This window comes from Pristis pectinata, chromosome 8 (genome assembly GCF_009764475.1).
Source record: "Pristis pectinata isolate sPriPec2 chromosome 8, sPriPec2.1.pri, whole genome shotgun sequence".
NCBI lineage: Eukaryota > Metazoa > Chordata > Chondrichthyes > Rhinopristiformes > Pristidae > Pristis > Pristis pectinata.
The window spans coordinates 71,173,802-71,196,523 of NC_067412.1; the positions used below are offsets into that span (position 1 = coordinate 71,173,802).

The window sequence follows — 22,722 nt, forward strand, 5'->3', positions numbered from 1 at the left end:
ACATTTATTAAACTGGATCCTGAAAAGGAGGACTGGTACTTCAAACAATTAATCCTTTTACCCAGTTGCAGTTTTGAGGTGAGAAAATTGATAAATAGATAATCCATAGAAATCAGTCTTATCAAGGAACTGCCATTCCACATCAACCATAAATGTTAAAAGGACAGGGAAGTTTAATTAGTCATTTTCCTCTGTTCCATTGCTGTTATGGCATGGTAGAGAATTCATTTATTTGACATGATCTTTTTCTCTTCCCACTTTGAAGAGCATCCCATTTTCCAAATTATACACTTCCTTTTGCTAGTCTTACTACAAATCTTTGAGGCTGATGGACAGTATAGAGAGCATGGGTGCTTGTATAGTCTAGTAAAGATTTAGTTGGGCAAGTCCCCAAATGCAGTCACTTGCTACACAGAATGAAGTTAGGGTCTTGGGGAGAGTGGGAATTCATTGGTAAACAATGCAGAAAGCATCCTGTATTTTTAAAGTGAAGCTGTAATTAGTGTTATTGTGGTTGGAAGGAAGTAGATCAATTATTTTTTGCATTTTGTTAAAAGGTATAGAATGGTGTCTTCAAAAATGGAGTTTAAGTGAGAATAGAACTGGATGACCAGCCAGTTAGAGTGAGATGATAACTAAAGTCAAGATGGTAATTTGGTAAGTGTGAGAATTTCCTGGTTTCTGCAATTCTTTTGCTATGTGAAAATGCCATAACAGTTCCAGAATACCAACTGTTGGACTACATTTGGCAGCATGGGATTAGATATTTAAGGAACTGGACAGGCATTTCTGAAACTGTTGATGTGAAATCTGCTTTGCATGTGGTTTCCCTGAAGCCAGGGTCAGAGGAACATCCAAAAAATTGATGTCTTTGCAGCAAAGAAAGAGAAAAAATATACATATTGGAGGACTCTTGACACAGGAAGCAGGGAGGTAGTTGAAGAGCAGAATCTCAAAGATGGCAAGATTAGATCAGTGCCATGCACAAATGAATATAGGAACAGAAAGGGTTAACAAGTGGCTGGAGACAATGGTACAGGTTTTGGGGTTGTGGAGGTGGTGTGCAATTCAGGTTCCTGGGACAGGAATAAACTGGACAAGGTGAATGGTTCACACATCAACAGGAGCTGGACTAATGAATTTGCAAGGTAGCTTGCTAGTCCTGTGGATAGGTTATAAGGTTAAAAGTGGGATGGACAAAAGGATAACACTTCAGAGAGAGAAGTATAACATTCACAGAGAAATGAGAGTAAATGGCTTTGAATTATTAGTTCAGAAATAGGAGAAATGCAAAACTTGCCTTAGTCTTTGTAAGTGTTAATACATCAATGCATAGAATGTGATAATAGAGACTCCTGGAGATATGGGAACACAAATATTTGGTGGTATGCAGGACAAATCAAGAATTCTGTTAAAACACACACTGGTTCTAAAAGACAGAGGAATTAGAAAGGCTGCATAGAAGATTTACGAAAATGTTATTGAAATCCAGGACTTAGTTACATGGCATTATACCCTTTAGAGCAGAGAAACTCAAGGAGGAAATGTTTCCAGTGCCAGTAAAGTCATAGCCAGGAACATAGCTTTCAAGTAAATGTCACAGTTAGCAGGGACATGAGGAGAAACTATGCAGCATGCTCTGTTCTGGAATGATCTTCCTGAATGTTGTTGAAAGCAGATTCAAAAGTAACTTTCTAAAGAATTGGATAAATATATGGAGGTTAAAAACAAAATAGGTGCAGAGCAATGACTTAAGACTAGGAGAATAAAATTAATTGGATGCTTCTCTCACTGAATTAGCAAAGGCACAACAATGTCTCTCTGTGCTATCATGCCATGGGGATAATTCTCAAAAGAAAGACATTCTTTTCTACACAAAAATAAATTTAAAATACGATAAGAAATATTTCTACTTTAACTGTAGGATTTCATCAATTAAATGGAAACTACACTCTAGGCATCCTTCTGTCTTCTTTCCCCAGTCAGCAAAAAAAGGATAAAATGCTGACTCCTAGCTCAGCCAATGTCAAAATTGTGTAGCATTTTAGCAAGGTCTACAGTGGAAGCATTTTCTGCAATGTTCCCTGCACACTCTGGGAATGATACAAACCAATAAAGAAACTATGTAATAAGGTGCAGGCTTATCATATGTCTGTATGCAGGCATCATTTTTAAAAAATTGGAAAATCTCCTTTTATGTACTTACACAGAATGCTCTGAGTACTGTTGACAAGGTCAGCATCCAATGCTCACCCTATTTGCCCTTGAGAAGGTGAGCTGCTTTCTTGACCTGCTGGGGTGAAAATATTTCTGCTGTGTAGTTGAGTGAAGAATTCTCAGTTTTTGACCCATCAATGGCAAAGGATCTGCAATATATTTCCAGAACCAGATAGTGTGCAGCTTGGAGGGGAAGTTGTAAGGTGGGGCATTCCCATCTGGGACTACTTTCCATTACAGCTCTTACCATGATTATTTCCTCATCCCAAAGACTGAAGAAGAATGGTTTTCAAACTGATTGCATTATATTTTATTTTCTTAACTCTTCATTTTCTTTTAAATTAGAAACAGGTTACATTGTATTAAGTTACAAGAAGATTCACACACTGCTTTCACAGTGCATATCAGTAATAAAGAATTTACACAAACTACAGTACAATACTTTCATCAGCACAACATCCCTAACATGTACTTTAGATTCAGTTCCGCACCATCATCTGTCTCAAGACTTCAGTAAACAGCAGTCCTGTTTGGCCTAATCCATGTTCAGCCTAATGCATCTGCCTGACATTTTGGCCAAATATTGGTCAATTAACACTGAAGTGTAAAGATATATTTCACACTAGCAGTCTGCAAGCATGCGGGGTTTGGGGGAGATGGGAACAGAGGACTATAGTAGAAAAACTTCCACTGCTCTCCTAAATTCACCAGCCAATGTTTTGTCCCCAGAATAAACTTGTAGTGCTTTATGCTATCAGAGATTTAGCTGCTTATTTCTAAAGAGAAAAGTAACTGCTGGATTAAATCCAGCAGACTTTGTGCTAGCAAACACATAAGAAGGGGGAGGGAGGCTTGTGATGCATGCAGAGGTGATGACTCCTGGCTTTTAAGAGAACCCAGTACCATGCTTTGAATTTATTTCTTCAATTTTACAAAAGTTGGAATAAAATTGTATGTATAATTTTCCCCCCTTACTTATGTCCCATCCCCAGTTTTCTGTGACCATAAACTTTCTTAAATTTAAAGAATCCAACAAAGCTGAAAAGTGAACCATTCTTTTGCCATTCCTTATTCAGTCACAGCTCCAGAGCTCATAAATAATCTAATCACTGCCTTCAGTCAAATGTTGTGAATGGCAATTGTTTGTTTTCTCGAGATTATTATTGATTTATCTGACAAAGTTTTGTTGTCACAATTCAAGATGAGACATTTGAAATGACTTCTTCAACCACCATGTCTACTTTTAGTGGCTTTTTGCTTCACTCAAAGCTTATCTGAATTTTCCATTGTTGTTGGACCAGGCTTTTAGCAAATCAATAGAAGAGGCTGAGACTGAGAGACAGAAAGAACTCAAAGTTGGAAATCTCAGCAGAGATCTCTTGAGAGACATCCACAAATAAGATTCCCTCCTGTAAAGCACTTAAATATATAGATTAAAAAATTGATCAACTGTATTGTAACATTTATCCATTCATATATTCTGCCTACTCAACCTATATTGGCCTTTCGGAGGGGAGAAAAAGATTTTCCAAGAATAGCAGTTCCTAGAACAGCAAGGTTCAAAACTCAAACCACTGGTGAGATGAAAGCACAGACTTGCACCAATTCCACAATACAATGCACCCAACAGGGAGCACAGATTGAAGCATCAGGGCTACAATGTTGTTGCCTTATCTCTAACCTGTCTACCCTTTGAATGTGATTTTCCATTGATAGCATACAATTATGGGAATAGCCCTTATATTTCATGCATCCAGAACTTTAACAATACAGTTGAGAAGGCAACTTCACCACCATATCAACTTGCACATCACTGCATATTTACAAACTTGGCAGTGTTTCACAAGATACTTTCCAAATGCCAATGTTTATTTGAAATCATTGAAAGGTTATAGATACGTTATAAAACAACTTTGATTAATTGAGTGTTTTTGGTCTTATGGATCCCAAAGTTTTTTTCTCAAATGTTGTATACATTAAAGTACAAGCAAACAGTTTTAACAAACTGACACAGGCACAGTCTAACAACTTCCACTCTCACCTTTTCACTCTAAACCACTCAACATGGACATGTACTCCTAGCACTTGACTGTGAAACATGAACTTTTCTATCTCTTTTGGGCATCTCCTGGAACGTCAATGTTTTTTGCGCCTTCAGCTTGCATGCAAGGGACATAAAAATGGATTCCACATGGTCACTTTCTTTTGGATCTTTTGCTGACGTCTCAAACAAAAGCATGTTGTTGGCATCTGCAAAGCGGAGCGCTATGTTGGAAGATACCTGGATCTCATTGGTGAGATCGCATTTGTTGCCGACCAGCACCGGGCACACTGGGCGAAACTGAGTGGTTGTTGCATTCTTGAATCCAAGCTTTCAGGTTTCAAAGGAGGACAGTTTTGTTACATCATACACAAATACCACTGCATGTACATTTCTGTAGTAGTGTTGTACCATACTTTTCCTGAATCGTTCTTGTCCAGCTGTATCCCAGACCTGAATCTAAAAATAAGAAGGAAGAAGTTATAGGAAATGATGGTAGAAGTAATGTATATACTTCACTGCTACAGTGTTCTCTTTTGAAAGAAGTGATCAACTTCCAGAGGTACCATCCAGTAGCTGATGTGAATGTATGAAGAGGATGCTGGTGGGGGCAGTGGTGTGTATGGATATGGAGGTGAACACCATAAATGCACAAGCACTGTCCCCAATTTTCCCTTACTTGCCTAGGTGAGAGAAATGAAATGTAACAAATACTATTGTGTTAGTAATGGCAATGGAGAAGAAAATCAAGGTCTAAACATATCTCCAAAATGCTCAAAGGATGCAAAATCAAATGACCTTGAAAGGTAATGGTGGTTATGGAAGGAAACATGGCAGGCATTTTACACTTAGTAAAGACTCTACAAAAAACCAATGAGGTGAACGAAAAACAGATGGTGCAGGAAATGCTTAGTAAGTCAGTCAACATTTGTAAAAAGAGAAACAAAATTAACATTATAAATCAATTACCTGGCATCAGAACTGGATGATGTTGGAGACAAACAACTTTTAAGCAATAAATGAAATAAATACCCAGCTTGTTTTTGGCACTGACTTCAAAAGGGATGTTGGCTAAGCCAACAAGAAACTCTACTCTGTATAAACATCCATCAGAATAATAAACATAGCACAGAACAAGGATCAAACATGTCCTTCCCTGTTAATACATGAATTAATTTTTTGTTGTTTCAAAGTGACCATTGTGAACTTCCAAAAGCAAAATACGGACAGTCTGTGCCAGAGATCCTTGAAGTGAGAGTGCAGGTAGATCAGCCCTTCAAAAAAAACAATTGTAAAAGTTATGATACATTGTAGAGTTAGGATATTTGGTATAGTTTTTCACTGTCCATTATAGCAAGACATTAAAGCTATTGAATGTATGACAAATTTACCAGATTGACAGTGACAGAAGAATTACAGATACTAGGAAAGACTGAAGATACGAGAGCCTTTTTCAATGTAGCAAAAAAAAGTAACAGCACATTTAATGAAAAAAAAGTGTTGCTGGATTTAATGGAGAATGGCTATTACCTCTTAGCTATTATTAGTGACAAGAGATCGTCAACTTAAAATTACTAAAGTTAGTGAGCATAAAGGTTTGTACAAAGTTCAATACCCAAAATCCTGTTCTAGGTTATTGTATTAACTATACAGGCAACCTGCATTCTGTAATCCAATCCTGCAATTAACCCTTTTTGACTGAGTTACATGTCCCTGTTGAAGTTATTACTGCCATTTGGACCATCAGTTCATCAAATTTTATTTTGAAAATTGAATTTTTCAATGATTCAAACAGAACATCACAAGACGCAAGAGACAAATCAACCAAAAGAGCAAAGGTACAAGGTTAGACATATCAGACAGATTTGTGGCAAAGTGCAGGTCAATCAATGTTTCAAATCTTAAGACCCCTCTTCAGGACTTAGAATTTATATCCTCTGTAGTATTGTGGTTATTATTTTAGCAAAAACAAAAATCAGTAGTCCATGAAGGATTTCCATATAAAGTGCCACATGGATTTGATTCATCTTGTCCCAAGAATCTACAATAAATCTATATTCATGAGGTGAGAATACTTTAAAAGTGAAAAAGTGAGAGCTCAGTGTGAATGTGTTCCCTTAAGGGTGAAGGTCAAGGGCAGCAAATCCAGGGAACCATGGATGTCAAGAGATGTCAAGGGTTTGATAAAGAAACAAAAGGAAGTATATGGTAACTAAAGAGTACTGAAAACAGAATATAGAGAGTGTAGGGAGGTGCTTAAAAAAAAGATTAGGAGAGCAAAGCAATGCCAGAAAATATTGCTAGCAGATAAAATTAAAGAAAACCCAAGGCATTTTATAAGTACATTAAGAGCAATAGAGTAGGCAGGGAAAGAGTGGAACCCATTAGCAACTAAAGGGGTAATCTGTGGATGGAGCCAGAGGATTTGGAAGAGGTCATAAATTAATACTCCTCATCTGCTTTCGCCAACGAGAAAGACTTTGTAGCTGGAGATTTCAGTCAGGACCATGAAACTCTAGGACATGTTAAGATTAAAAAACAGGCACAAATCCCCAGGGCCTGATGAGATGTATCCCAGCTGCTATGGGAGGCAAGGGAGGAGATTGTTGGGACCTTGATGGAAATATTTAAATCTTCACTGGCCACTAATGAGGTGCCAGATGAATGGAGGACAGCAAATATGCTACCTTTATTCAAGAAGGGCAGCAGAGATAAGCCAGGTAATTACAGGTCAGTTTGTCTAACCTCAGTGGTAGGAAAACTATTGCAAGAATTGTGAGGAATAAGACTGATCTTCATTTGGAAAGACTAGGGTTGATCAGGGATAGTCAGCAAAGCCTTGTTGGTGGGAGATCCTGTCTGACTAATTTTATTAAGTTTTTTTAAAGATGTAAGCACCCCTCTACACACTGTATACTCTGTTTTCAGTACTCTATAGCTACCATATGTTTCCTTATATTGATGAGGGCAGTGTGGCTGATGTAGTGGAGTTCAGTAAAGCCTTTGACAAATTCCCACATGGAAGGCTAGTCCAAAGGGTTAGAACCCATGGAATCTAAGGCGGTTGGCAAGTCGGATCCAAAGTTGGCTTAGTAATAGGAGACGTGGTGATGATTGAGAGTTGCTTTTGTGATTGGAAGCCTGTGACCCAGTGCTGTGCCACAAGGATCAGGGCCAGGACCTTTGCAGTTTGTTATATACATTAATGACTTAGAAGTGAATATAGGAGATATGATTGGAACATTTGCAAATGACATGAAATTTGGTGGTGTTATTACTGGTAAGGAAGGTAGCCTTAAGCTACAGAATGATATTGATCAGCTGGAAAATTTGGCAGATGGAATTGAATCCTAGTAAATGTGAAGTAATGGATTTTGTAGGGGGTGGGGGTGGAAGTTCAATAAGGGTGGGACATATGCCATGAATAGCAGGGCCTTAGGGAGTATAGTGGAATAAAGGGACCTTGGTGTACAAGGGCACATCAGATCGGTTAACTCCACTCATTCTCTTATGACGTAGTCAACCCCACCCCTCTGTTCCATTATCATAGAGTCATAGTGTGACAGCACAGCTAGATAAGGTGGGAAAGGAGGCATATGGGATGCTTATAATCTATGCCTTGGCTAATGAAGGCAAGTGCAGTGGTGTCTTGGTACAACTTTATAAGGTGTTGTGGTTAGAGTACAGCTGGAAAATTGTGCACGGTTGTGGTTGCCCAAATCTAGGAAGGACGTGATTGCCCTGGAGGGAGTGCAGAAGGGATTCACCAGGCCATTGTCTGGGATAGAATGTTTTAGTTATGAGAGGAGACTGAAAAGGCTGGGCTTGTTTTTTTCTGGAGCAGAGGAGGCTAAGAGGGGGATCCGATGGAGGTGTGCAAAATTTGAGAGGCATAGATAAGGTAATAGTAAGAAACTTTTCCCCCATGGCAGAGGTGTCTAAGAAAAGAGGGCATAAGTTTAGATTTAGAGGAGTAAGAAGTTCTTGATCGCAATCACCCAAAGTACAATTGCAATCTAAAAAGCACGGCCTGGAAAGGTGGTGGAGGCAGGTGTTCTGCAGTAAACACAATACATTTAAAAACCATCTGGATGAGCACTTGCATTACAAAGACATAGTAGCCTACGGACCAAATGCTGGTAAATGGAATTGGTATAGATGACGGTTGGAATAGATATGGTGAGCTGAAAGGCCTGTTTCTGTGCTGTATGATGCCATGACTCTTTGATAATGGAACCGTGGGGTGGAGTTGACTGCTAAATATGTCAATGTCATAATAGAGGATAAGTGGAGTTAATTGTTCTGATACATGGGTGTAATCCACTTAGCTTTATTGTCAAAAATACTGCCTGCATTCGACAGTAAACATGATACAGATACTGATAAAGGCTCCAAGAGCAACCTAAGAGAATGGGACATTTCCCACATCTCTTTTAGATATAAATAGAACCACCTCATCTGACCATATGTGGGTTGAGATACTGAGTCACTTCTTATAAACTAGTATCAAAATGTCTTATGCTAAAAAAAATGCAAAATGTGATAGATTTCACAGCTCCAAAAGCCTGAGTCATTGCTTCTTGAAATAACTTTCAAAAGCAAATTGACCGTTAATCAATGATCTCAATTGGACCAAAAATTAATTGGCCTAATTTAGCTAGATTTGGAAAGTTCAGCTTATTCCCTGACCACAATATAAATCTTCACATTCCATAAAGAGCATAGATCTGTTGTTCCAAATTCATTGCACTTATTCCTATAATATGAAGAACATAGACTGTTACTTACATTGAGATTTTTATTCTGGTCATGCACAACACAAGAAATGAGCAATAAGCCAAAAATTTTCACCTGAGCAACTGAGCCCAACAATTACTAACAAAGATAACAAAAAATATTTTTTAACCCCATTCTATTGCAGTTTCCCTTCAATTCTAAACTTTGAATTGTGTTCTTTTCAAAAGACACAGTGGGATGAGAAATGCCTGCAGGTCAAACCTAACCATGACCCTGCCTCTGACTAGCAGTTCAAACATACAGATAATCAATGAAGAATCATTTTCCATTTGTTGATCATTATCTATACCAGTTGAAAAGCATTCTTCTGACAGAACTACCAGGAATGCCATGGCAAATAATAAGTAATATCCTTCCAACTAATCAATAGCTGATGCACAGAGCTCATATTGGCTCTGAAATCATACAGATCTAACCTTAAGGCTTATGGCATAAGGCAAACAAATTCAAATTGGTGTGTAACAAAAATAGGCAATATAAAATTCTTGCTGGCATACCAGCATCACTGTAAACAAAAGCATAACCAAATAGTTGACTAGAAGTTGAATCATCCTATTGTTCTTGGGACTTCTGCATTCTGTGTACATCACCTGGTATTTGCAAGGTATTCCTACATTGCAAATCCAGAAAAGCATGCAGTTCTCATAATTTCAACACAGGTTCCCTCGTTAAGGATAATCCTGTTATGCAAGTACGGTTTTGGGTCACTTGACATAAATGACAGCATATACTTACTTCTCTGAGAGAGATCAGACAGCCTGTAATACTGAGAGGGAATACAACCAATTTGCAAAAATGTAAATCATTGTCCAAAAGGGTAGCAATGTGTCACCATCTTGCAGTGAAAAATCTATTGTAACAGCAGTTAGTTTTCCATGTTAAATAGTGCTCTTGTCAGGATGCACCACTTGGCTTTACACAGATTTGAAAGGTTGTTATTTAAAATACTATTATTCTCCTCACTCTCATGTTCTTCTTTCCTGGATTCTCCATACAGAATACAAGAAAATTTGTAGGTGTTTATTAAAGATAAAGTGATGTATTGGACAAATATTCTTCACTTCCTTCAACAGTCAAGATAAGGAGCTTCCTACAATGGAGGTCTAAAGGTACAAACTGGAGTCTTGCTGTATCTTAGGACAGTCCCCAACACAAGCCACATCTCTGTCAAATACATTGTTTACACTATGGCTTCCCACGTCTGGGATTTTTTCCCCCACAAAACAGCAGTGTATAGTTCAACAAACTTGGCACAATATGTTAGTGGCTAGACTATTGACACAGCTGTTAAATGATAGTTAGATGAATCACTGACTTGTTGACATTTTTTATTTAAAATATAACACAAGTTGCAGTAGGAAATTAGTAAGCTGATCTCATCCAAAAGCTCAGTGATGGAATGAATCATATCTACTGCAGTGAAGCATCCACGCCAGAGAGTTGGAAAGCAATAAACTGCAGAAATCTCGAATAAAAATGGAAAATACTGAGGAGGCAGCAAATGTGGAGAGAGAAATAAAGTTAACATTTCAAGCTAATGATCTTTCTTTCAGAACCAGGAAACATTTAGAGAACTGCCACGTATAAATGCCCAAAGAGGGAAGTATGGAGAGAACAAAAGGAATATCACAGTGTCATGACAACAACCTTCCCTCAATGCCAGCAAAACAAAAGAGCAGGTCATTGACTTCAGGAAGTGGTATGGAGCACACGCCCCTATATGTATCAATGGGTGTTGAGGTGGAGATGATTGAAAAGTTCAAATTCCTAGGTGTAAACGTCACCAATAGCTTGTCTGGTCCATCCACAAAGAAGCTATGGGCAAGAAAGCACACCAGTGTCTTCAGAATTCTAAGGAAATTCAGCATGATCCCATTGACCCTCACCAATTTTTATAGATGATTCATAGAAAGTATCCTATCCAGATGCATCACAGCTTGGGAGGGCAACTGCTCTGCCCAAGACTGCAGGAAATTGTACAATGTTGTGGACACAGTGCAGTCCATCATGGAAACCAACCTTCCTTCCATGGACTCTGTATCTCCATACACGTGACAATAATAAACCAATTCAATATCTGTGAAAGGGTAGAGACAAAGGGAAGTTGAATGCCACAGATTAATGCCAATGAGGCGAGGAAGCTGAAGGCTAGCTAGTGGCAGCTAATGCTGTTTGGAGGAGATGTAAATAGAGGGAAAATGGGGGGAGGGGAGGGGGGGAAGAGGAGAGGGGGAGGAGGAGGCGAACCTGCTGAACCTGTGAGATTCAGAACATAGCAGTTGGAAATCTGAAATCAAAGTGAATGCTGGGAAAGCCCAGCTGGTCAGGCAGCATCTGTGAAGAGAGAACAAACACAGTTATGTAAAATCTGGCCATGGACTGAAAAAAAAGCACTGGAAAATGCTGGAAATCAGAAACAAAAATAGAAATTAGCAGAAACCTTGAGCAGATCAAGTAGCATCCATGAGAAGAGAAACAGAATTAATTCCCCAGGACAATGTCGTTCCCCCCACCTAACCATGAGAGGTGATCAACTCAAAATGTCAATTCTGTCCCCTGCCCACTCCACCGATGTCACCTGACCCACCCAGCACCCCCAGCATTCCTTGCTTTTGCTGGGAGTGCTTCATTGGTCAGTTGTGGTGCAAACTGGAAAGGCTGGTTATCTGAAATTGTTTGAACAATATTGAGCCCCGAGGGCTAAAGCATGCCATGATGGAAGGTGACGATAATGTTCCTTGAGCATATGTTGGCTCTGTTGGAACTGAATAAAGGTGAAAGACAGAGAGGTCAGTAATGGGAGTGGGATGGAGAATTACAGTCCCAGGCAACTGCAAGCTCATGGTCACCAGGCCTCCCATTAAGTCACTGCAATGCAACTAAGATGCTATGGACATCAGAAGATCCTGCCTGGTAGGAACTGCATCAATAATTACCAGAGGCTAGCATATGCTTCAGCTGCCAATAAGGACCTAATTACTTAAAACACAGCTATTCAGTTCATCTTGTTCGGTCCTAAGATCAAACAGTACCTAGTATATTTATACAACCGTCATGTTTTGAGGGCTTGACATGTTGATAAGTTATGGGATACTATCCAACATATTGCTAAGAAAATATTTGATAAATGCCTGCCACAACTTGTACAGATTAGCTCAATTTTCATATTTTCCTAACTTCTATTCAAGTATGTTCACTGTGTTCCTCTAACATTTCACACTTAAGCACCTTCAGGAAGAACAAGGATGGCAAGGTAAAGGAAAGTTGGATGATGAGAGAGGTGGTGAATTTAGTCATGAAGAAAAAGGTTTAGGAAGCCAAGATCAAACAGAGCCCTTGAGAATTATAAAGAAGCCAGAAAAGAACTCAAGAAGGGAATTAGGAGAGCCAGGAGGGGCCATGAAAATTCCTGGGCAAGTAGAATTAAAGAGAATCCCAAGGCATCCTATACATACATCAAGAGCAAGAGGATAACTAGGGAGCGGGTAGGACCACTCAAGGATAAAGGAGGGAACGTGTGCTTGGAGGTGGAGGATGTGGGAGAGGTCCTAAATGAGTACTTTGCATCAGTATTTACCAAGGAGAAGGATGTGGAGGATAAGGAGCTCAGTGTGGAGTGCGCTAATGTGCTAGGGCATTTTGAGATAAAGAAGGAGGCAGTGTTGGGTCTCTTAACATTAAGGTGAATGAGTCCCAGGGCCGGATGGGATATATCCCAGGTTATTGAGAAAGGCAAGAGATGAGATTGCTGGAGCCTCAGCCAATATCTTCATGTCCTCTCTAGCCTCAGACAAGGTCCCGGAGGACTGGCGAGTAGCTAATGTTATTCCATTATTCAAGGCAAATAGGGATAATCCTAGAAATTAATCTTGGAGTCTCACATTAGTGGTAGGGAAGTTACTGGAGAGGATTCTTAGGGATAGGATTTATGAGCATTTGGAAAACCATGGCCTAATTAGGGGCAGTCAGCATGGCTTTGTGCGGGGCAAGTCGTGTCTTACTAACTTGATTGAGTTTTTCAAAGAGGTGACGAAGGTGATTGATGAAGGTAGAGCTATGGATATTGTCTCATGGACTTTAGTAAGGTGTTTGACAGGGTCCCTCATGGGAAGCTCACCCAGAAGATTAAGATGCATGGGATCCACAGCGAATTGGCCATTTGGATTCAGAATTGGCTTACCCATAAAACACAGAGGGTAGTAGTCGATGGGACTTATTCTGGCTGGAGGTCCATCACTAGTGGTATTCTGCAGGGATCTGTTCTGGGATCTCTGCTGTTTGTGAAATATATAAATGATCTGGATGAGAACATAGGTGGGTGGGTTACTAAGTTTGCAGATGATATGAAGATTGGTAGTGTTGTGGATAGTTTAGAAGATTGCCAAAGGATACAGCAGGATATAGGTCAGTTGCAGATATGGGTGGAGGAATGACAGATGGAGTTTAACCTGGCCAAATGTGAAGTGTTGCACTTTGGGAGATCAAATGTAAAGGGATAGTACACTGTTCATGGCAAGACCCTGAACAGTGTTGATGTGCAGAGGAATCTTAGGGTCCAAGTCCATAGCTCTCTGAAAGTGGTTACACGGGTTGATAGGGTGGTAAAGAAGGCATATGGCATGCTTGTCTTTATTAGTTGAGGAAATGAGTTCAAGAGTCAGGAAGTTATGTTGCAGCTTTATAAAACTCTAGTTAGGCTGCACCTGGAGTATGGCATTCAATTCTGGTCACCCAGTTACAGAAAGGATGTGAAGAGGATGTGAAAAGGATTTGGAGAGGGTGCAGAAGAGGTTTACCGGGATGCTGCCTGGACTAGAGGGCATGTGTTGTAAGGAGGGGTTGGACAAAGGTGAGTTGTTTTCTCTGGAGCGGTGGAGGCCGAGGAGAGATCTGATGGAGGTTTATGAGATTATGAGAGGCATAGATAGAGTAGACAGCGGGTATCTTTTTCCCCAGGGTTGAAATGTCTAATACCAGAGGGCACGCGTTTAAGGTGAGAGGGGGAAAGTTTAAAGATATGCAGGAGTGGTGGTGGAGGCAAATACGATAGAGGCATCGAAGAGGCCTTAGATAGGCACATAAATGTGCAGGTAATGGAGGGATTTTGACATTGTGTAGGCAGAAGGGATTTGTTTAGTTGGGCATTCGATTACAATTTAATTAGTTTGGCATAACATCGTAGGCCGAAGGGCCTGTTCCTGTGCTGTACAGTTCTATGTTCCTACTCAGATTGTTCGGCTGCCTGGCCCAAGCTCCAAATAAGCTAAGTCGTTGAGGTTCATTAGCTCCAGTTTAACAAGCAACTACTTAGGATTGCCAGCCCACTGAAAGAGTTTGAGGATCCCCTTAAATTTATAATTGAGCCTGGGAGTAAAAGACTGGAAGTGAGTTCACACCTGAATGTTTCAGTACAAGCGTCCATCTGACACTGATCCACTTTAAACAGCAGTGATCTATTGCCATGTGTTTATGCTGCATCAGCAAGTGGCACAGAAATCATTTCTTGGTGAGGTTGTGAATTCTCTGGAAACCATCTTGCATCTTGTATTGTGCTCGGTAACAATTTTTGTCCAATGGTGCTCCTATGCAGGATCTTGGGACATTGTTTTATGTTAAACGTACAATGTGAATGAAATGTGTGACATTGCAGAATTTTTTTTGTCCATAGTACTAAATGCATTGTTAGAATTACCCCAGACAAATCTAACACAGACTTGAGGTGAATTCAACAACAACCTTGTCCTCCTCTGTCCACTATACAGACTGTTGTCATTCTAAAAATCAATATTTGAATTGTACCCACTTTTGCCTTAACACTAGACAGTAGCTTTGAATCAAAAACAAAAACATGGCAAATGAGTATTTAAGGGTTTAAGGTTATGAATCTGAGCAGAATTCAATAAGACCAGGCATATTTTCCGAACTCTAAAGCAGCTGCCAGGTTTAGTTAGCCAATCCACTCACTAATGATGGAGAAAGCTCTCTGTGCAAAAACATAGGGAACTACATTTAAAATGATGGGCATTTTCTGTTTATAATTAAATATAACAGATGGTTAATGTTATTGACCCTCCAGGGGATACAGCATACGAGGGTGGTCTGGCACTGTTCTCTCTCACCCATCACTGTCAGTATTCCACTTAAATGCAGGTGATCTGCAACTAACCCCAGAGACAGAATGGCTTCTCTGCCACTCAGAATTCTGGGAAAAGAAGTCTTCGTTCTGCAAAAGCCATTCCTTCCACAAAACTTGCTGCTCAGGAGCCAAGGAAAATTAATGCTGGCAACATGAGGGGCAGCCTCTCTTATACCAACATACAGAGGAGTGCTAGGAGGAATTGAAAAGGTAAAAATTTTTAACCATTTTTTACAGACATAAGATCTGATCAGACTATTTTCTTCCAAGTTAATGCAACATCACAAACAAATTTACTTTACCTTTAAATGATAATCATTCAATGTCATATGATTGAGGTTACAGCCATCAATCTTTCAAATCAACATTTCTTTACAACTATTTCTGCCAGCAACCTGGAGAAATTTAAGTTAAAGCCTTGGTAGGTATACATACACATTCTTCAGCTGCTTGCAGCCTTCCTGTTCTCCAAATTTCCTACATGGCAACTGCTAACACACAACCAGGAGCAAAGACACAGCCTCAGAGGATTCATCTTTATGAGGCAAACCCAATAGTGGGCATATATCATGTGACTGTATATCATGTGAATGATTCTCCAGGAATACTTTCAATAAGAGGTGAGTGACTCTACAGTTGGCTTTCTAATTTCTTATTTCAGAATTGTTTGGAGGTTTTAGAAAAAATCTTTATTATTTAGTGTTCAATTTTCCATCTGCCTAAAATCTAAGATCTCTCACACTTTTCCTCAGCACAGTACATCACAAAACAATTCTACATATTTTAGTTTTTCTGAAGCTAAAAGAACAGCATGATTTCAATAAAAACCATTTTGCTATTTAGCCTCTACCTAATTACTGTATACCACTGCGGCTGTACCGTCTGTTAGCAAACAGTGGTTCCTGGCAAGCTCCACCTTCTCCCTATGACAACAACCAACAATTTACCCTTTCCCCTAAGGAAGCACATCACATCTGTTTGGAGTCTTATGAAGTGCAAATCCATTTGCTATAACCAAACAGTGTAGCATATAATCACACCAAACCTTGCTTTATGAAATTGTTAAAACTCAAAGTAGAATAAAATAAAACAACAAAGGGAACTGTTCATAAAGAACATTGTGCACATGTAATGTTCATTAATTTAACACGAGTGGTTAGAATGCAATTTCTGGTGGAATTTCCCCATACATTCAGTTATATCTGCAATATCATTAGGAAAATTGGTATATCATGAGGCAGCCCCAAGCTCAATGTTTCCTTGTATAAAAAGGAAATCTTCCATTTAAACCAACCTTGCTCATTTCTGCTGACTGTAAGAGAATACGCAGAGAGTTTCAGATAGGCTGCCTGTTTCTCAGCCCAGGAATAATATTAAATTAACTAAATCAATTCTCATTTAATTACAGCTGTTTAGAGGCATGCTACTAAACATATACATTTAAAATGTTGGGGAGATGTCAGAGGGTGGTAGGTGCCTGGAACGCACTGCTGGAGATGGTGGTAGAGGCTGATACAACTGGAATATTTAAAAGACTCTTAGATAGGCATATGGATGCAAGAAAAATGGAGGGTTATGGGCTGTGTAGGAGGGAACAGTTAGGTTGATCGTGGAGTAGGTTTATATAGGTCAGCACAACATTGTGGGCTGAAGGGCCCGTACTGTTCTATGTTCTTTGTTCTAAGATGTTTCATAGCTATTAGGAAGTTTTTTTTTCTATGGCTTTTGTTTCTTGAAAGAATCTCTCAGCTCTGGAGTCCACGTTTCACATTGTTTTCTAAAGTTAATGCACAAAAGAACAGGAAATGGGAATGGTCCACTGCCAACTTTGGGTCACCATTTGTATCAATTCATGGAAGTTTGTAAAGTTTGCTTAGTTTGAATGTTTTTCTACAAAAAGTGTATTCTACCAGATTATTAACCCTTCACCAAAATGGTCCACCTGAACTCTTCTGCTTTGCCTAGAACTAATATTTTAATTAAATACATCTTGTTCTACTTGGAAATATTTTGTGACAACACATCTAGTGCATGAAATTTTATCTACTTATTAAACAAATTGCTTACAAAATAGATTATGACTAGTCTGCACTGAGTAAATGGAGGGAAGCTTTTCACATTAGCAGATGATTCTGGATGTGGGCACAAAAATAAAAATTGTTGCCCAAAAAGGATATGAAGGAAAACCTTTTTTAATTCAGACAATAACTATGATCTACAACTCACTGCTTGTGAGACAGTAGAAACAGAATCAAATAGGGCTTCCACAATAGGATATTGGATAAATATTTGAAGGAAAATCATTTGCAGTCTCTGGGAAAAGAGCAAAGGAATGGGATTGATGGCCTTCATATTTTCAGATTCAAGTAAAGACTCTCAAAGAGCAATAACCTCCATCTATTCAGTAGCAATCCTATGATTCTATGAAAAAGACTTCATAAATGTTCTGCTATTTAAACCCTTGAATTGTTTGCAAACTTTTCCATATTAAGAACGGTTACATGCCATAAGTGTAACTATACAAAGCTATATTAAAAACAGTCATCACATCAAATATCATTCTCATCTCCACTCAAAGGTCCTACTGTTGTTTCCATACAGGCTGAAGACTTAAATAAGAAGACTGAAAAAAAATAGGAACAAGGGCCATAAAGTGAAAGCAAATGTCCTGGCAGAGAGTGGTCTGTGAATCATCCTTCAATACCTTCTTAAGTCTCAATATAATTGGATCACTATGATGCCAGTATGTAGCATTTTACAGGGCACCTTCCTGTGAATATTGTGGCACATTACATATTGAAAATAAAAGGTAAAATCTTTATCGGAGACGTATGTCAACAATTAACAAGATATATAAACAATAAACTGGCAATGGCTTCAGTGACTGCTGCCTTAAGTAGGGTAATAATGGACAAATATGATTTTCTCCCCATTACCTATGCCAACTCCAATCATCATTTTGTACATAGCAGCCTAGTTGGAGTAGACCATAAACAATGATGGTTCATGGACAGCCCAAAATGCCAAAACATCAATGTGTAGAGTCATGCATTTAGGGTTTATATATTCAATTCACCACTGATTCCCTTTAAAAATTGTAATGGGGATTACTGAATTCACCCATATGAGCCACACACATCACAGGGAATGTCCTTAGTTCGATTTCTAATTTGTAATGTTAGCTGATCCACACTAAAATACAACTGAAGGGAGAAAAACTGTCCACAAAATATCTCAGAATTACAGAATGTGTCTTTCAATACGAGTTCCCATTCCTGATTACCATTCTGTGGCCTCTCAAAGTCTCTGAGCATGTATCAAATGATAGTTTAAAAAAAAACCTGCCTGCTCTCACTTTAGAGGCCCATATGCAAGTAATATTCACTTAAGCAAGATGGTGGCATTGTCTAAAAAAGCAATTTCAGAAGAGAGCTGAGGGAAAACAAATCTAGCAAAGTGCAGAATGTGTTATAGTTGACAATGTCTTTGATACTGAGATGAATCTGTGCCAATATTAATGCCTCACAGACACCCCACTGAAGAAACAAGGATGGCAACAATTTAAAGAGAGATAAAAGAAAGAAAAACTACTTTAGTTTTGCATTAGGTAATCAGATTGTCTTTTCCCAAATGATTTACCTAATGCACAGCATTACAAGTTACTAGATTAGCTATTTATTTACCATACTTTTCGCAAATGGACTTATGTTTAGAAAAAAATAAATCAAATTTACTGAGAAGATTCATTCAGTGATGTAAACAACATTTTTAAGGAACCTTTATAAATTTTACCATTGAGGGAAATGTAGTTTACTTATCCAAAAAGAAAATACTATCTGCTGGAAATCTGAAATAGAAAACCAAAAAGCTGGGAAGACTCAGCAGATCACACATGGAGAAAGGAATGGAGTCAATACTTCATGTCAATGAAGGTCATCAACCTGTAATGACAGTTCTTGTTTCTCTCTCCACAGATGCTGCCTGACTTATTAGTAGTTCAGGCATTTCCTGGTTTATTAAATCTACTGAAATTTAAACTGTGAAGAAACTACAAGTTGAGTCTATATGTTGTGGCTAAAACAGCTGTTCACGTCACAATTGCCACATGAGAAACTTCCTAACAGCAGAATTGAAATTGCCCTCCAGTTTGAACCAGATGCCCATATTCTGTTACTATAGCTTAATTTTAAAATAGTGTTCATATTGTATTCTTTTTCATATTTTCATTATCTTAAATTGTCTTTGATTCCTCACATAACAAATAAAGGGGGCGTAGGTTCTCAGTTTTCCTCAGAACTCTGATGTATAAATCAGGCCTTGTCAGCACTATCTCCTAGCTGTAAGTGCCCCTCCTTTGTCTCAGTAAACAAACACTTGCCAAAATATGCAAAGTGTAGCTTGACCAGAAGACAGGGTAGTTTCAGTTTGTAATTATTTGACTCGTACTCCACTGTCTTACACTTAAGTTGTATTTTTTACAAATTTTGATTGTGTTGAATCAACCCAAACGTTAGTTTCATTCTTACATGATTTTAGATCATACTGCCCCTACTAAGCACATTGAGGAAAAATATTAACTTCCCTCTGGTAAATATTTATGGCACAGATTAGGGTTGAATGAATCCTTGTGTATTGCTCCATCACCAATTGCTTATTTTCTATATCTACTCACAAGATATTGGTTCCTCATTCAGGACTGACTTAATTAACCAAATGAGAAATAAAACACATATCCCTGTCTGTTATCTTGAAATCTCTACCTTATAACTACTTTTTTCCAAATGCTGTTATATAACCTATTTTCCTCAAGGTAAAATGAAATCTTTTGAAGTCTGAGTTTCTCACCAGTTTGAACTAATGAGCAAAGGTGTAGTCTGGCATACTAGTAAGACAGGTGCACCAGCTAGTTATTGGTCTGCAGTTAGTTCTTTCTATTTTGACTGAGGAATTGGAAGTGGAGGAGAAAAAGAGGGAGGATGCGCACCCCCCCCAAAAAAAAATCACCTACACAGATTAGTTGATCAGGTTACAGACATAGCATGCTTAACAGGAATACTCCTTATTGTGATCACTAATCTGTATTAGTTAAGGGATCTCGGGAATTAATTTGCTGGGGTATTAATTACTGATGTCAGTAAACGGGCTACCTGCTTTCAATTAAATTACATGTGGGGTGTAAAAGGATGCAACACTGAAAATCGGCCAGGGGCCCTCTCCACAGAGCATTATTCTGAGAAGTCTTGTTAAAAAAAATATAGGAAATGCAGGCATGGTTGTCATATACTCCGTAATTCAGGAGACAGCCAACACTTGCTATGCACAACAGGGTGAGGTACCATTGGCAGGTTTAACTTCCCCACAGCTGGGATACACTCTCAGTGTGGGCACACTGAGTAGGTCCAAGCACCTTCCCACATTTTAGGAGAGGACTGAAATGAAAATATCCCTGGGGAAGCTGGCATATCTCCTAGCGATTGCTCCCAGAAAGATTGGCTTCGTCATGAATGCAAGAAAACGGGGTTAGTGAATATTTTTCCATCTGGCGAGCATCAACTCGCAGATGCACGGAAAGGCATTAATTGATTATATCACAACCAACCTTGGACAATTTATTACATTGCTGGTTACCTTGATCGTTTCTCCTTCTATAGTCACGGGTTTCTCTCGGAAATCCACCCTATGGTAGCTTCGGTCTTATCGGGGAAACGTTCCTCCGCAGAATCTGAAGGTCAGGCACGTCTTACCGACATTGGAGTCCCCCGATTACATAATTTAAAAATCCGCGCTTCACTGAGAGTCCAAAGACGATTCGTAGTCCCTGGACACCTTCTTAGATGTGTAGCTCCGGGTCTCGCCATTCGCCGCCACTTGATTTGCCATATTGGAATCCTCTTTGTGTTAACAAAAGTGGAAACAAATCTTCAGAAAATATTTTTTCTTGCTCAGGAGGAAAGGGAGCGCACATTCATCAATAAAACCGAATTGGCTGTCAAAAAAAAATATCATAAAAATATTAAATGTGAAATATTTAGTTCAGGGCTGAGATTGTATCCATCAGCATCCTACAATTGGGGGGGGGGGGGGGGGAGTGTGATGGTGGTGGTGCAATCCTTATATATTTTTCTTCAGTTTGTGTGGATAGAATAGGGTTGAATGATAAAACTGGGAATAATTTCAGAAAGCTGCTCCTTTATCCCCCTCTCGCTCTCGGCGCGTTGGTTTTTTTTTGTGCTGATTAATGGGGCCACGCAGTAATTGATCAGGTGAAATTGACGCAGTGATGGAGGCAGAGCGCTGGCAACGAGACAAAGCACAGCTCACACGGCAAGCCGACACTCAGTCACTTACAGGGGACTTTATAGCTAGCTATGTATTCACTGCGGCTCCTTCGTGTCATTACATATAAATTCTCTCTATGCTTGAAGTAATCTGAATGAATTGTTTAATTTTTAATTATTTAAATAGGTACCTAATACTTTCCGTTTCCAAATGAAAGTAGTGATTGGCCCTGTCACAAGAAATTAGTATTTTCATTGATATTGTGAGGTACCTACTCGGGGTGAGGAAAGTAATCAGGCCCATACATGCTAAGTTCACGTCTCGGACTCAGTATGCTGAAACTCTGCTCCCATCACAAACCCGAGAAAGGCAGATATTAAAGAGGCACATCCAATTCAAGGAACTGCTGTGGCAAAATTACTCCCCGACTCCTAGAATAAGATGAGAGAAACCCCAAGATTCTGACACAAGGGTATCTCTAAAGTGTTACATTCTTTCTGTTTGTGCTTTTACAAAAATGAACCTCATATCTTCTGGAGCACTGCAATGAGAAAGTATCTTCAGTTGTATCAACCAATCAAGTTATTCGTAAAATGAATCTGGAGACTATGGACACTAATTAAACCATAGTGACGGCATGAGTTAAATTTACACGGAAAGGTTATTACTTTTTTTTACATTTAGTTTTCTAATGAAAGGAATGACTGAAATTGGGACATAGTTCCACATAAAATTAATTCTCTGATGATTGGAAACACTGGAGATGATGTAAACCTGGGCTGTGGATGTTCATGCTTCATTTTACGATGGTGCTCTCTCTATCTCTGCCTCCTTCCGTCTTTTCATTCAAATTAGGATGATGACAGGGATGAAGGTGTTGCTTAAAAAGGACTAACATTGATTTCATTTTTCTAATGAAAACAGCAATTGGTGCTGGGGTGCAATTATAATATGCACGAAGTGCAGTCAGTTCCTGTAAATCATTGGTGTTCTTCTGTAAGACTTTGCCAATTGCAGGTTTTCAGAATTAACTTTAATTTAACATGACTTGTTTGTAATTACACCAAACCATTGTGCATACAGGCGTTATAGTTATAGGCGCAATAAGTTTATTAACTGATTTATATTCACTACAAAGAAATAATGCTTAACAAAGATTATAGTCACAGTGTTCTTTGTGACTTGCAGTAACCCTCCAAGCGATTGTGGTGCGCTCTCTTGTATTCTGTTGAGTAGTTTTTCTTCCACTTGA

At 39.0% G+C, this 22,722-nt stretch overlaps 1 protein-coding gene across 1 annotated transcript; it reads right to left on the reverse strand.

Annotated features, from left to right (window-relative positions):
- Window positions 1-3,262: 3,262 nt before the first annotated feature.
- LOC127573804 (ras-related protein Rab-33A-like) lies at window positions 3,263-20,951 on the reverse strand (the record flags this gene model as incomplete). The annotated part of the gene is given in 4 exon segments (XM_052022310.1): window positions 3,263-4,541; window positions 4,543-4,597; window positions 4,600-4,717; window positions 20,820-20,951. Coding segments are annotated over 4 exon segments (570 nt in total), but the record flags the coding sequence as incomplete, so codon positions are not given.
- Between the last annotated feature and the right edge of the window lie 1,771 nt (window positions 20,952-22,722).